Raw genomic sequence first — 14010 nt, forward strand, 5'->3', positions numbered from 1 at the left:
CATGGCTCTTAGTCATTAGGGGCAAAAAATCAAAAAATTAGAAATTGAAGCTGTTTTATCTGAATCTGCTCCAGATAGCTCAAGGCCACCTTGTCTTGACACATCTTCACCCTCTGACTTGAGCTAGAGAGAGGCCAATTATGACACATTTTAAAACCTGTCGGACTATTTAAAAGACTGAACAACTTAGTGATGGGAAAACATGAAACATCAATAAAGACCTGAATCAGAAAAGATCACACAGTATTAAGTCATTATGTAATGGTTGCTGAGCCTTCCAGTAACTTTTCAAAGGGCATACAGCTCAGTTCAAATGTTCAAATGCACTGCAAACTTTTTATGACTTAGAGACAGCACACGGATACAGTCCAAATGCAGAGTTTATTGGTTAATGTGTCCGTACTCAGGCAGACTTTTATTTAGACAGATGAAATTAGTAAGCAGTGTTGTAAGACGCAAACTGGTGTGAAATATAGACACCGGAAGCATTAAAAAATATATACTTAAAAAATAATAATAAAGACTCATATGAACAGATCTGGACAACATGGAACAGTAAAATATTCTTTAATCAAGTTTCTTTGTGTAATAATGGAGTTGTGTGTGAAGCCAAGCACAGCGCTGCTGGCTTGTTCATGTTAAGCAGATCATTTCCCACAGGGTCAACAGTTCATGTAGTGTTTAGTACAAAACACAAAGTACAACTGAGGTTGATGGAAATATTACGAGTTCTGTAGGTATTTGGTTAGGAATCAGACTAATTCAAATTCTCTCTTAATGATTGTGCAACTTGAAAATTGAGGTGATCAGGACAGTTTTTACAGTTTTGCCTGAGTGAAACAAGAATGTGTCACTCGCCACTGTTGAGGCGTTCACTGAAAATATGTCAGCTGCAGGATGGTCGTAAAAGGAAAAATATAAAAAATTCATCAGGATTCATCTTCCAGGGACCACGAACATAATATGATTATTCATTTCAAGTCTCTTCTATCTATTTTTTTTTTAACATTTTAGGTCTTATAAGATAAAATGCAATTTACAGCTGTATGAACCTGAGCTAGCAAGACAAAGCAACCACTCCACGGCAGTGCTATGCTATTGGGGTATGTATCACTCTTTACCAAGTTACACCTTAGGAAACAAAAACACATACAACTGGCGTGACAATGGGGGGTTGAGGATTCCATTCTTGGATCCAAATTCATCAAACTGCTGAAGTCTCCTCCTTTGTATCTTTTAGATCAGATATGGAGAGAGAGCCCTGCCCTGTGGTTTACTGGGTTCAGAAAAAACACTAACCACATTTTAAACTGTCAGCGAGGTTGAGCAAAATGAAAAGACAAAGCAAGTGTAGCTGTAGACAAGAGGCATTTTCCTGAAGCTTAAGAGCAGTCAGCTGTAACTCTTCGATGTAATATATAATGATAACTAGGAATCACGTTGTGGAAAAATAAACAGGCAGATCATGCAAATGACAAGGCAGTTCATTTATTGTTTTCAGTTTTTTTCAGCTTTTGTTTTTTTTTTTTTTATGTGTTTGTTTCATTGTGCAGCAGGAAAACGCCTCAACAGCCACACTGTTAGGTCGCTTCCTCTCCGCTTTCTGCACAGATAAGCCTTCATGCAGCAGCTGCCAGCTGTTGCTTCAGTGTTGGTACTGGAAGTGTGTACCATTGGGGATGGTCAGTGCACATGTTGCATGTCAATTTTTCATCTTGGGCTTGGGTGTTCCAAGTGCATCATGAGATAGTGTGTCCTTGTAATGTTGTAGGTTTCCATCTCCTCCTCCTCCTTGGCCTCCCTTCTTGCTGCAGCCTCATACTGGGTGGACAAACTGGTAGACCAGTCTCTGAGACACGTCAGGCTTACGGATGATGCCTTTCTTGTAGTACTGACGTATGGAGCGGCTCAGCTTGTCATAGTTCATAGCAGGTCGATTCTTTCTGAGTCCCCACAGTCTCGCAACATGAGCCGAGTCTTCGATTTTAAAGATACCTGGTGGGAATCACAAGAGGTTTGACATTTGTAACAACATGCCAGAAAAAGTATAAAACAGTGTGACTGCTTTTTTATATGTTCATTTAAACAGAAATGTAGAGATTTGTCCTCCACTTATGTCTGTGTTTTCTTCGATTTGTTTTGCATTTTGTTGAAACCAGCAAGTCAAGAAGTCATTTCTTCAATTACAGAGACAAAATTATTTAAAAATATCTGTTATTTTTTTGCTTCAAAATATGCTTTTTTCAAATTGCACTATTGTACCAGGTCCCTTTTTAAATTGTATCAGTGTTTCCCCTGTTTCAGATAATTCTGTTTGGAGCTACAATCAAATATTTTAAAACAATGATTCTTGGAAGTGGTTAGCACCATCGCTTTGCTGCTAGAAGATCCCCAGTTCGTATCCCAGCCTGGTCCTGGGATGCGTGGAGTGTCTGCATGGAGTTTGCATGTTCTCCCTGTGCATGCGTGGGTTTTTTCAGGGTACTCCGGCTTCCTCCCGCAGTCCAAAAGCATGCTGATAATTCTAAATTGTCAATAGGTGTGAATGTGAGTGTGCTTGTCTGTCTGTACATGTAGTGCTGTGATAGACTGGAGACCTGTCCAGGGTGTCCCCCGCCTCCAATCTAAGTCAGCTAGGATAGACTCCAGCCACCCCGGGACCCTAATGACGATTAAGTGGTGTATAGACAATGGATGAATAATAATTTGTTGCATGTGACTTCTAATAGCAGCTCTTATGGATTTTAAATGTCAGTTGAAGTGTAAACATTAAAAGTAATTAAACTGTGAGTTGAGGGTAATATAAACTGCATCACCAAAAGAGCCAGTGTCAGCTGAAACAATGAAAGCATTGTAAGTATCAGCAGAAATGCAAGCATCGACAAGACGTTACACATCAGGTGAAGGGAAAGAGCAGTTAAGTTGACATTTAACCGTTAACATTAAGTGAAGGAGCAGTCACTGTCTAATGATGAATGCGCATAAATTTTTGATGTAAAATTTAAATTTGTTCTCTTAAAATGGATGAAATGTGAAGAAAAAAAACTGTGGAAAAGTGGAAGGGTAAGAGATGAAAACAGTTTGAATGAAACAGCAAAATAAATTATCCTTTCATTGAAACATGTGTCTTCTGAAAACTAAGCAATAAATCTCCCCCAAAAATAGAATTTAACAGCTCAGCTGGATGGCTAAATACCTACAATGTATTGCTTTTTTGTTTGTTTTTTTAAAGAGCAAAATTACCTTTCTCTTTATTGAGCCAGCGGATGCAACGTCCATAGTTGTGAGGTTTGAGCAGGAGCTCTCTGAGGAACTGCCACAGATGAATGGGCTGACCCGAACAAGATGAATCTGCCTCAGACCACAACTCCTCGCTGCCTGTACAACAAAACAAAGACATGTGGTCCTTCATGTCAGTATGTAGTGAGTCATTGATACCCTGAGGGCCAAAACGTTACAGAGGTCCTTCATCAGGCCACAGAGAACAGACAATATAAAAGCTTCATGTACAAGTACAGTACAGTACGAGTTTCTGACCACTACTGAGCAGAAGTTTCTAAAAATGAAATTCTTTATTCTTTATGGGAGGAAAAGTGTGTAAAAATTGCACTATGCATTAGATATGTTTTTGCAACAATTATTGTGAGCAGTTAATATCTTTAAATTGCAGGGATTTTTGCATTGAAACAATCCTACCTGTAGTTTTAGGATCTCCAACTGAACATCTCTCTTTCATCCAGGCAGCTAGAGAATAAAAACATAACAGACATTCAAATTAAATTCAGTTTTTTATCCGTCCCAAACTTTACATAAATACGACAGTATGTACACACCCACAAATTTCACAGCAGCCAAACATCAGATCATAAACTCATCAGAGGAGGTGCAGCAGGCGACAATGAACTTGTTAAATAAATATGACGCACGTACCTGACTTCCATATGTCCAGGTGTGCATGCAGCGTGTCTCCACACTGCGGGGAGCGCTGCCGAAAGTCCTCCTCGCTCATGGCACACAGATCTTTTCCTGTTAGATCCTGGAAGGCCTTTCCTGCATGAGGCAACCTGTACAGATGTTCGGTCCACAGCAACCACTTCTGGACGTTCCCTGTGTTCCATTCTATGGGGTCTAAAGTCAGAGAGAGATATGAAAATGGTGAGAAAACCTGCAGCTGCCACCACAGTAAACTGCTTTTTGTGAGATAAAGTCATATGAAGTCAAGTCAGTTAAATTTCTATTTTTTCAGCTTTGCACTGTGTTTATTTTCTTCAGCAACTTAAACAGAATACATCTATTGAAACTACAAGGTAATCATTCTTTTATGCCACTACAGTTCTAATCAGTAGAACAGATGACTGGGGATCGCATTGGTTTATGACAGCCAGAAGCTGTATAATACATTAAAAAAATGCTTTCTCTATTTGTTTTATGAGCATAGCGAGACCTCGCCCTTAACACTGTGTACACGTCTGCTGGCAGGAAAGACCCATCACTGTCACAAACCAGAAGAACTCATGTAAAGGTCAGGATTAAACAGATCCTGGAGCAGGCAAACACAACTTTGCATCAGTAAGGATATGATTCAGATGATCTGTCATCTTGCTTGTGCTATTCACACAAATATGTGTTGATTTTGGGAGTAAGATCCAGTAGCTTAAGTATCTTTGAATCAATAATCCTTTATTTGCAAATACTGAGCAACACTTTGGGATTTTTGGTCATGAAAAATGCCTTGTTTGCTTTTAAGTTTAGTTTCTTTGTCAGTTATATGCCTCCGTACTATAACACCACTCCTGAGGATGACAAAGTGCGGTGGCAGGTGTGGTGGAAAAGCAGCCTACCTGGGGTGATGTTGAGCAGTTTGCAGGCTGTTTCAATGTCCTTCAGCACTTCTCCCACAACCATGCTTTGCACTTGTTCCAGAGACTGCTCCTCCTCCTGCCCCTCCAGCCCAGGAGAGAGTCCCTGTTCCTGGCTGTCGATGACCGGACACTGCTCCGGTTCCTCTTGAGGCTCCATGCGAGTCGGGGGTACAGACGGCGTTGGAGAAGCCTCTGAAACCTTCACCAACCACGTGGCATCTTCAGTGAGAAGCATGTCAAAGCAGGAGAGGTAGAGGCCTGGCACTCCACGCTCCAAGGTTTCCACACTCAGCTTGGTATCCCCCATGTCCCAGGGTTCTGCAGAGCTCCGGCTGCGTTCCAGGAAATCCTCTGTCATCCCAATTCGGGATCCATACACTGTGTCTCCTGATAAACTGCCCACGGGGTTTGACATAACGGATACCTGAAGATAAAGGAGAGAAGAGACATTCAACTTCTAACCAGTGATCTGCACATTAACTGAAACTTATAAAAGCAATGCAAAATATTGAAAAAGGTATTTTAAATTATTCCAAACAGTGCAAACTCAGAAAAGTTTTCTGACAAAACTTTGTAACATTCAAGTATCTTGGTTAAAATTATTTGATATTTCAGTCATAATTACAATAATACCTTTACCACTAATTCCTCTCATGCAAATCTCTGTCTGCTAAACGAGCAACTCTTATAGTTTTGAAAGAAGCTCCATCAGAGTGGCTGCAGAAAAGAGTGTGTTGTAGAGAACTGAGGTACGACTGTGCTGCTTGATGCTCTATAAGAACCCTTGAGTCTCACAGGGATGCTGGGGAAATGACCCTCAAGAGAGTTGAAACACACACAGCGATGACGGGCATGGGGCAAAATGGATTTGACTGAGTCTCTTATTTGTGGGTCAGTGGCCCAGAATGGTCTGTGTCCTGGGGGTGGGTGACTTGTATTGAGACCTGAAGCAGCTCTGCTGTCTGCCTCAGCTTTCAAGGTACCGTCTCCGCAGCCCTCTGTCTCCACTGTCAGCTGGAGATTTTAATCAAATAGAAGTTAGATAATGTGGAGAAGAGCATGCACAAGATCTCCCCAAAGCCACATGTTTGAAAACAACCAAAATGTCTATTTTATGAAGACTAGGCTCATATGAGCGACAGTCTTTTTAACAGGAGATTACCATTAAAAGTGCTCATTTATAGACGTACACTGTAGCACAAGGGTAATTTTGCATATGGCGCCTATAATGTGTGCCTGCCACAGCTGGCATATGGGAAGACACACTGCTGTCACACATCAGGTTATCAGAGCTGGCGGCTGATGCCACAGTAAAGGATGTGTGCTCACACAGAGCACATGTTCGAGGAGAGTTATGGCTTAATTTGTGAAAAGACAAACAATTAAAGTCTCATAAAATTTGCAAAATGATCAACTCCAGCTGTCAGGTCCAGACCTGACAAGTGTTAGCGGAAGTTTGAAATGAATGAAGGTGGCAGGTGACATGACTTGAATGATTTACTCCATACGATAAATGTGACAGAACTGAACATTCCAGTCATGTTATTCTCATGGTGGTTGATGTTTTTGCATCTGGAGTTTCTTTTCTACTTTTTTCCTCAGTGTGCTGACTGACCTGTTAAATAAGACTTTTACAACTGGCACTACTTTCTAAAATATTTGAATTCATTTGCAAACAAAACCCTTTACATGCGTCTTTGCATTTTTCCTTATTAGCACAATACTTATACATATTTTCGCTGTTACCAAAGTGGCCTAAAGTTAAATGAAATTGTCCCCCCTGCACCCACAACAAGAATCCTCTTTTTGGTCCTCAGCCCCCATTGTAAAACCTTCTCCCCATTCCTCCTTTTATCTCTAAACTTCTCCTAAACTATAACCCAACCTCCCTTTTACTCCATCAGGAGTCAGATTAAAAGCCACTGGTATCCCAGCCTGCTGCTGCGTGTCAACTCTGCTCTGTAACAGCTTGCACTAAGCCCATTAGCAAAGCAAATTTAGCCATATTACCGTCTTCGAAAAGGAAGAGGGGGCACAAGAAAAAGACACAAACACACACCCCTGGGGAGAGGGATTAAGACCCTGACTGATCTCTAAATGAGTTTGGTCAAGACGCCGATATTCATTTCAGGAGCATTAGAGATTGCTCCATTTACTCAGCAAAGTCAGTCTTTGACACAGAACCAAAAAGAACTCCCTCCATGCAGGCGTCCACCCTGGGAACCGTATTTTTTCTACATGCTTGATCTCAGTTAGCATAAAGAAGATGATTATTTGAAGCAGAGTTTGTATCATTTCCATAGATTGCATATGATTTTTATTTTCTTATTTTTTTCTACAAATACCTGAAACAAATAGACCAAAGAGCAATTTGTGCATATTTTCATTGGGAAAAAAGTGCAAAATGGAGTGTAAAGCAGTAAAAGTTGCAGACAAATGCAATTGCTTAAAATTAACCCATAGGCTGGTCCATCATTGTCACTGAGCAGTTATGTGACAGAAGTCAGTTAAGTGTGTCGGTTAAAGTTAATGAGTAGTGATTAAAACAACCACAGAGTCTAGTCTTGTTTATCTTAGATGATTCAGTCTGAGCTGAAAAAGAAAAGGTCATAGATGTGATTTGAAACTATCAATCTAATGTTGACCACAATGTTGAGCGAGTGCTCTGCTGGTGGTGTTTGAGTCTGGAGTTAAAGGAGTGTGCACAGCCAGGCGTGACTGTTTGCCATGTGAGGGAGACCTTTTTTCTTCCTTGTTATTGTTTCTCATGGGAAACTTGGACCAACTAAGGAGGTCATTGTTCTGAGAACAAGGATAAAGGAAGGAGCTTCATCTTCGCGTCGAGCTCCTCCTCCCACAATATGACCATTGCTCTGAAGAAAGTCTGCTGGTTTGTGGAAAGTGATGTGGATCTGTGGATTGCTGCCGTTGCTTGTTTTTTATGGCAATGGTGACATGTGCAGGTGCACGGTTCACATCATAAATTAGAATCAGGAGTGACAGCAGTCTGCTTATATCTATTTGCTTGTTTAATGAATTGCAAATAAAGGCTGATTTTATGCTCTTGTGACTGCAGTGTCTTACATTTGTAGCTTACAGACCTTCACAAATCAACATTTCTTATCTGTCGAACTTACACTGTTTTGTTCTTTTTTTTTTTATTTACCACCCCTGGGCAGCTTGTATTAACTGCCAGTGGGGGATGTTGGTGTACTCAGTAATATATTTCTGCGGGTAGTCAGGTGTGCTGGCATTAGGCCAGTATCCTAGGAAACTACAACACTGCAAATGCTGTTCCATTGGTAGAAATGAAATATGACAAAGGTCTGGAGTTACAGTTAAAGATGCTGATGATAAACTTAATACAACTAAGACTGGACCTGGAGATTGTAGGCATAGCAAAGGCAGACAGAGTGATGAACCTGTCACTTGCTTTTATTTTAAAACATGAGGACTGTCACTATGTGGCCTGAGGCATGTAGTTCTGGATTTAATTGCCAGGACATCAGAAAGAACTGGTATTTATGAGAACTTTTTGTTAGTTACACAAAAGAATGTGTATAATCAGCAGCTGTGTGAGAAAGTGCCATTAAACCCTCAATATAATCAGCAGCAGTGTGATGATATAGATAAGTGAAATAGGCTGCTGGTCTGACCATTATGATTTAGTAGATTGAAAAAAACACAAAGTGTGTTTATCAAATACGAGAAATAAACATAATAATTAAAAAGAAATATCATATTAAAATTTTACATTCATAAAGCAAAATCCTACAAGTGCAATGGAAATGGACAGATGAATAAATTTTAATGTCCACTAAAGAGAAAAATCAATCTGCTCTGTGTTGACCTTTACAGAAATCTCCTTAGTTTAATCCATGAACTAAACATAAATGTATTATTACCATTGTGTGTTCAGCATTGTTCCCATCTATTTGAGGTTTGAATGACACTCATTTTATCATTCCCAGCTGGTAAATTAGCATTATACTATAGTTGCTCTAAATGCATCTGCTAGTATAACAGCAGTGGAAGAACAGATACATTAATTCATTGTTCTTTTGCATATTTGTTGGTGAAATATGAGCCAAATCTGGATGGAAATTTGACAACAAAGTTAAGCTAGAAGTATGTTTCTGAAAAAGTGATGGTCATATCTTTGAAAAGTTTCAGCAAACCCTGTATTTGACCACATCTTCTTAATGATGAAACTACAGGACAAAGGAGCCAAACTTTCTTTTTTCACTCTCTACATAAACAATGTGGTCACTTTTCACAGTACAAATAAAGGCACAAAAGAGTGCAATTCTATGAATACTATGTAGGACGCAGTACCTAAAAATTATCCTCATATTTAAATTGTATCGTTCAGGGTGGAAGTTTGGCACAACTAAAAACTATTTCTGATTTCTGGTCAGACAACCTGAATTCTGGTCGAGTCCTGATTGTGGTAACCCTAAAGCCAGAATTATTAGGTTTTCTGGGCTTTCTATCCATTCCACTGCCTTAAACACCATTTATTGGGACCAACTTGAGAGAATTTTATTAAATTTGGTACAAACGTTCACTTGGACACAAAGATGAATTCATTAGAATTAGGTGATCAAAAGCCATGACATCATGAATCACATTTTTGACCATATCTCAAGATTTCATTCGCTAATTATGTCAAAATTTATAAAGGATACAATGATGAAGTGATAATGTTTCAATGGTCAAAGGTCAGGGCTGGGCAGACATGGACATAGATTGCAACTTGACTTGGTTGATGGTGATGGTGTTGTTTTTTTTCCATGAATCCTCATAAAAACATAGCGACCATGACATCAGTCAGTGATTGGTGGACTATTATTTTGAAACCTCGAGTTTGAAATTTGGCAACTGCCATCTTGATTGTTTGAAACAAGATTGAGAAACTATCGGCTGAGACCATAAACACATTAGGAAAATGTTTACTGATGTAACAGATCAAGGATGAAGAAGAGTCATTTTGTCATAGACTTGCAAACAACTGGGACTTGTTTTTACAGTCAGAGGAGTCGACCCCTGCTGACCAGTAGAAATGATGCGGGTTTGAAGCACTTCTGCAGTGCCCTTACTTTTCAGACCCAGAGGCTATGTTCTCCTTCTACATACAATCTATGTTTTTTGTTTGTTTGTTTTTTAGGGTAAGTAGTTACATTTTTTTGAGAGAAGTGGTATGAATCGTGAATCGTAAAGGTGTGCTTTGCCATATGTTGATAATAATCTGATTAATATTGTTTTACATTTTAATAGGGAAGACAAATGATCGTCCTGTAAAAACAAACAAGTAATGGAAGTTGCTTCTAGAGTCAGGTGCAGCTAATCCAACAGAGTCATGATGTAGAGTAATGGTGTAGATCAGCTGGATGTGAATGAGAGGATAATAATGCACCTGCAGCCGCAGAAATATTAGAGCTGAAGGTCCACTTCTGTTATTTCTGTTTGTAATTACTCCTGTTGTCTTGGGAAACAGCCATTGTATTTAATTTCCACCTTTAATCAAAATCATAATGAAATCCCCTGTCTTATCTTGAACAGCAGTGACAAATCTGCTTTGATTGTGTTACTTTATTGCTGTGGTTATTGGCATCTAACTGCCAACAACCTCCCAGACACCTTTAATCCAACCACATGTTGTATTTCATCTCTCTGACTAAAATCTGACATGTAATTGCAAGTATACAGAGACAAGCAACACCGCTAAGTGTGGATAAGACACAGAGAAAACACAAAGAAAGCAACTAGAAATGAATCAGTAAATTCCTAACCGTTTTATAGATCATTTCATATGTGATTATGTGGTAACATTTGGTTTCATGTGTCTTCGCAGGTGTCATTAAACAATTAATGCTGTCTTGTTGTAGATGTCTGGACATTTTTAATGAATTGTTGATTTCATTTTCTTGATATCTGTCCGCATCAATTCCCATTTGTTGTTTTTTTTCTGTTTTGTGGAACCAAATTTGCATTTTTTTTTGGACAGTACATTTTCTTGCTGACCAAATATCAGATTATTTGTATTATTTTAACCTACTGCAAAAGCTTTAAGGCTGTATTTAAGTGAAAAATTATCACAAATGACTAAAATTCTGCTACCATTGTTATCTCTTTGCTGCTCAGAAGGCCCCCAGTAGTGACTCTGCAACATGAGATGATGATAACCATCATTTATCAACAACAGTAACAGGAAGCTGCACACTGTATATGTGTGCTATTTAAATATTCAAGAGGAAATATGGTTGAATCCCAGAAAATCACAGCCTGTGTACAACAAATGTTACTGCTTTAAATAATAATATTAATACTGTGAAAAAACAAATAGACACGCATCAAACATTCAAGATTTTGTGTAAGCAATGGCTTCTTACCACGGCAGAGATGCTCTGATGGCCGTAGAAAAAGGTTGGTACAAGATGAAGCACAGTTTCCAATTAACACTCGCCTCAGATGGGACGGCTGGGTGACACCAGACGAAAGAGGTGCAGCAAGCAGTGAACAGCCTTCAGCCTACAAACTCCTGATGACTGTCGCTGAGCGAACAGCCTGAGGCCTCAGACCTTCCCAGGCTTTCTCCTTTGCTTTTTTTTCTTTTCTTTTGGCAAAATTACACTTAACCTGAAAGTCACAGCCTAAAGCACAACTGCAAACTAAACCTCAAGTGAAAGTACCTGCTGGGGGTGTGGACAGAGTGAGAAGGAGGCAAGTGACTGGCTGAGTGAGTGCAAAGGAATTCCAGCACCACTGACTGCAATTTATATTTATAGGGCAGTTGTGTTTACTTATGCACGCACAACCCTGTGTGCGTACGTGTGTGTGTGCGTGTGCACACGTGTATGCGTGTGTGTGTGTGTGTGTGTGTGTGTGTGTGTGTGTGTGTGTGTGTGTGTGTGTGTGTGTGTGTCCACTTGCAGATAGCTAAAACCTCCTCAAACACTGCTACTTGACCTCAGTGCTTAGGTAAGGGGCAATTCAAAGTGATAAGATATTATAGAATATAGAGAAAACTTCCTAAACTTTGCAGCTAAATGCTTCTAGGTGAAGCGGCAGAAAGCACGTAAGGACACACACTGAAATACAAAATTTGTGTTACTTGGTAATGTACTTATACACTCAGAAAAAAGAACTATTGGACCAATTTCAACCTTAATGGATTGCTTCAAATAGTAATATGCAATCAGTTCAGTTTATCCAAAATTAAGTTAACAAGTAATTGGTAATTGACACTGGTTTAAGTTAGATGTAAGTATTGCTGCAACTTTTACGACAAATCAACTTGAAGTTTGCAATTTTTCCAACTTATGTATTCAGTTTAGCTGAACATGATTTTGATATTAGACTCAAAGTTTTGTTTTGTTTTTTTCATTTGGAATCCTGTAAGAAAACTGCAGACAATTCTGAAGAAACATTGATATTAGATTCACAATGTTCAACTTTTTGCACTTCTCCTGACATTTAGAAGCAGCTGCTACTTATAATAATGTAATGTAATAATGTTATGTATAATATCATCAGAGACCAATTTTTATGTTGTTATGTTAAGCCATGAATCTGAGTATTTCTTTTGCACAATGTCCAGGTTTAAATCAGCTCATCTACAATTACATGTAATATATGGTTGGAGAATGTGTTCAGACAATAGCCCATATTACTCTATAGTTAAATATTAATGATTGATCATAAAACTAGAAAACCATAAGATAACAAATGGCAATTTACTTTAAAATATAATTATAATCATCTCATAATCTGGTTGAAGCTCATGTGTGACGCTATAATATTTATTCTTGTCCATGTGGAGAGCAAAGAATTTTCATCTATGAGAGAAACTAGAGGGCTCATTCTGTATAAAAACACTGTTTAAAGTTCAGCCGTGGTTAGTATCAAGCTTTAGCAAAGTGAAATATCTTCCAAAGTTACAAGTTAACAATGTTTTTTGGGCTTCTACAGACAGCACTGAGGTACAGTGGAGAAATGGCAACACAAAGAGGTCTTTCATACTGTAAAAAGACACTTACTTCCCTGGTTGATTTGTCTAAATCAGGTTGCTGCATCCGTTATATTAACCCGAGCTGAACTTTGGAATTCATTTTTGCAATGATGAGTTTTGCCCTCTAGCACTTACACTGAAATGACTTTAGGAAGGAATCTCTTTGTGGCTAGAGAAGTGAGTAAAACATTCAACAGTGCTTTCAAGTGTACTTACAGACATGCTCATTGTCTTAGGTCAGACCTAACAAAAATGTAAGTATATCCTTCAACTAAAAGTAGCAATAACACAGCAGAAAAGGAAAAGTACTTATTGTGCTGAATGTCTCATTTCAGAATTGTATTATAATATCCATCCATCCATTATGCATATACTGCTTAATCTTCATTAGGGTCGCGGAGGTCTGTAGTCTATCCCAGCTGATTTAGGTTGAAGGAAGGGGACACCATGGACAGGTCACAAGTCTATCACAGGGCTACATACAGAGACAAACAATCACACTCACATTAACACCTACAGACAGTTTAGTTACCAATTAACCTGGGCATGTTTTTGGATTGTGGGAGGAAGCCTGAGGGTCCAGAAAAAACCCATGTATGCACTCGAACAACATGGAAACTCCATGCAGAAAGATCCCAGACCCAGACTGGGACACGAACGGGATGTTCTAGCTGTGAAGTTCCAGTACTGACCACCGAGCCACTGTGCAGCCTACCTACTCAGATAAGATTCATTGTTTCATCTGCAAATGTCAAAAAATTGTGAAAAAATAATCGCAGTTTGCAGGATCCTCATGTCTTCTAATTGTGTGTTTTGTCCAACTTACAGTGCTGAATCCAAATGTGCAATAATAAATAAATTACCAATAATAGAACAAAGAAAGCATCAAATGTTATGTTTGAGAAGCTGAAACGGGCAATTGTTTGCAATGTATACTCAGAGGTGGGTAGTAACCAGTTACATTTACTCCATTACATTTACTTGAGTAACTTTTTGAAAAAAATGTACTTCTGAGAGTAGTTTTACTCTGCCATACTTTTTACTTTTACTTGAGTAGATCTGTGAAGAAGAAGCGTTACTCTTACTCCGTTACACTGGGCTACACTTGACTCATTACTTTTTCATTTATCACAATCG

The 14010-nt window shown here is 39.0% G+C and overlaps 1 protein-coding gene across 1 annotated transcript; it reads right to left on the reverse strand.

The window, feature by feature from the left end:
* Positions 1-362: 362 nt before the first annotated feature.
* Positions 363-11600, reverse strand: LOC111569784 (SAM pointed domain-containing Ets transcription factor). Its single transcript, XM_023272139.3, has 6 exons — positions 11255-11600; positions 4842-5286; positions 3931-4128; positions 3697-3744; positions 3244-3378; positions 363-1995 (listed from the first exon to the last, which is right to left on the reverse strand). Exons 2-6 carry the CDS (start codon positions 5275-5277, stop codon positions 1817-1819), a joined length of 996 nt encoding a protein of 331 aa, XP_023127907.1. The 5' UTR covers positions 5278-5286; positions 11255-11600; the 3' UTR covers positions 363-1816.
* Between the last annotated feature and the right edge of the window lie 2410 nt (positions 11601-14010).

This window comes from Amphiprion ocellaris, chromosome 5 (assembly GCF_022539595.1).
Source record: "Amphiprion ocellaris isolate individual 3 ecotype Okinawa chromosome 5, ASM2253959v1, whole genome shotgun sequence".
In the NCBI taxonomy this organism is placed as follows: domain Eukaryota; kingdom Metazoa; phylum Chordata; class Actinopteri; family Pomacentridae; genus Amphiprion; species Amphiprion ocellaris.

Bases quoted from the DNA above. Each gene is read 5' to 3' on its own strand.
- LOC111569784 (XM_023272139.3), bottom strand. From the start codon at position 5,277: ATGTCAAACCCCGTGGGCAGTTTATCAGGAGACACAGTGTATGGATCC. The intron at 4,129-4,841 runs GTAGGCTGCTTT...CTCTGACTTTAG, and splicing joins ACTGCTCAACATCACCCCAG to ACCCCATAGAATGGAACACA. The intron at 1,996-3,243 runs GTAATTTTGCTC...GATTCCCACCAG, and splicing joins CTGGCTCAATAAAGAGAAAG to GTATCTTTAAAATCGAAGAC.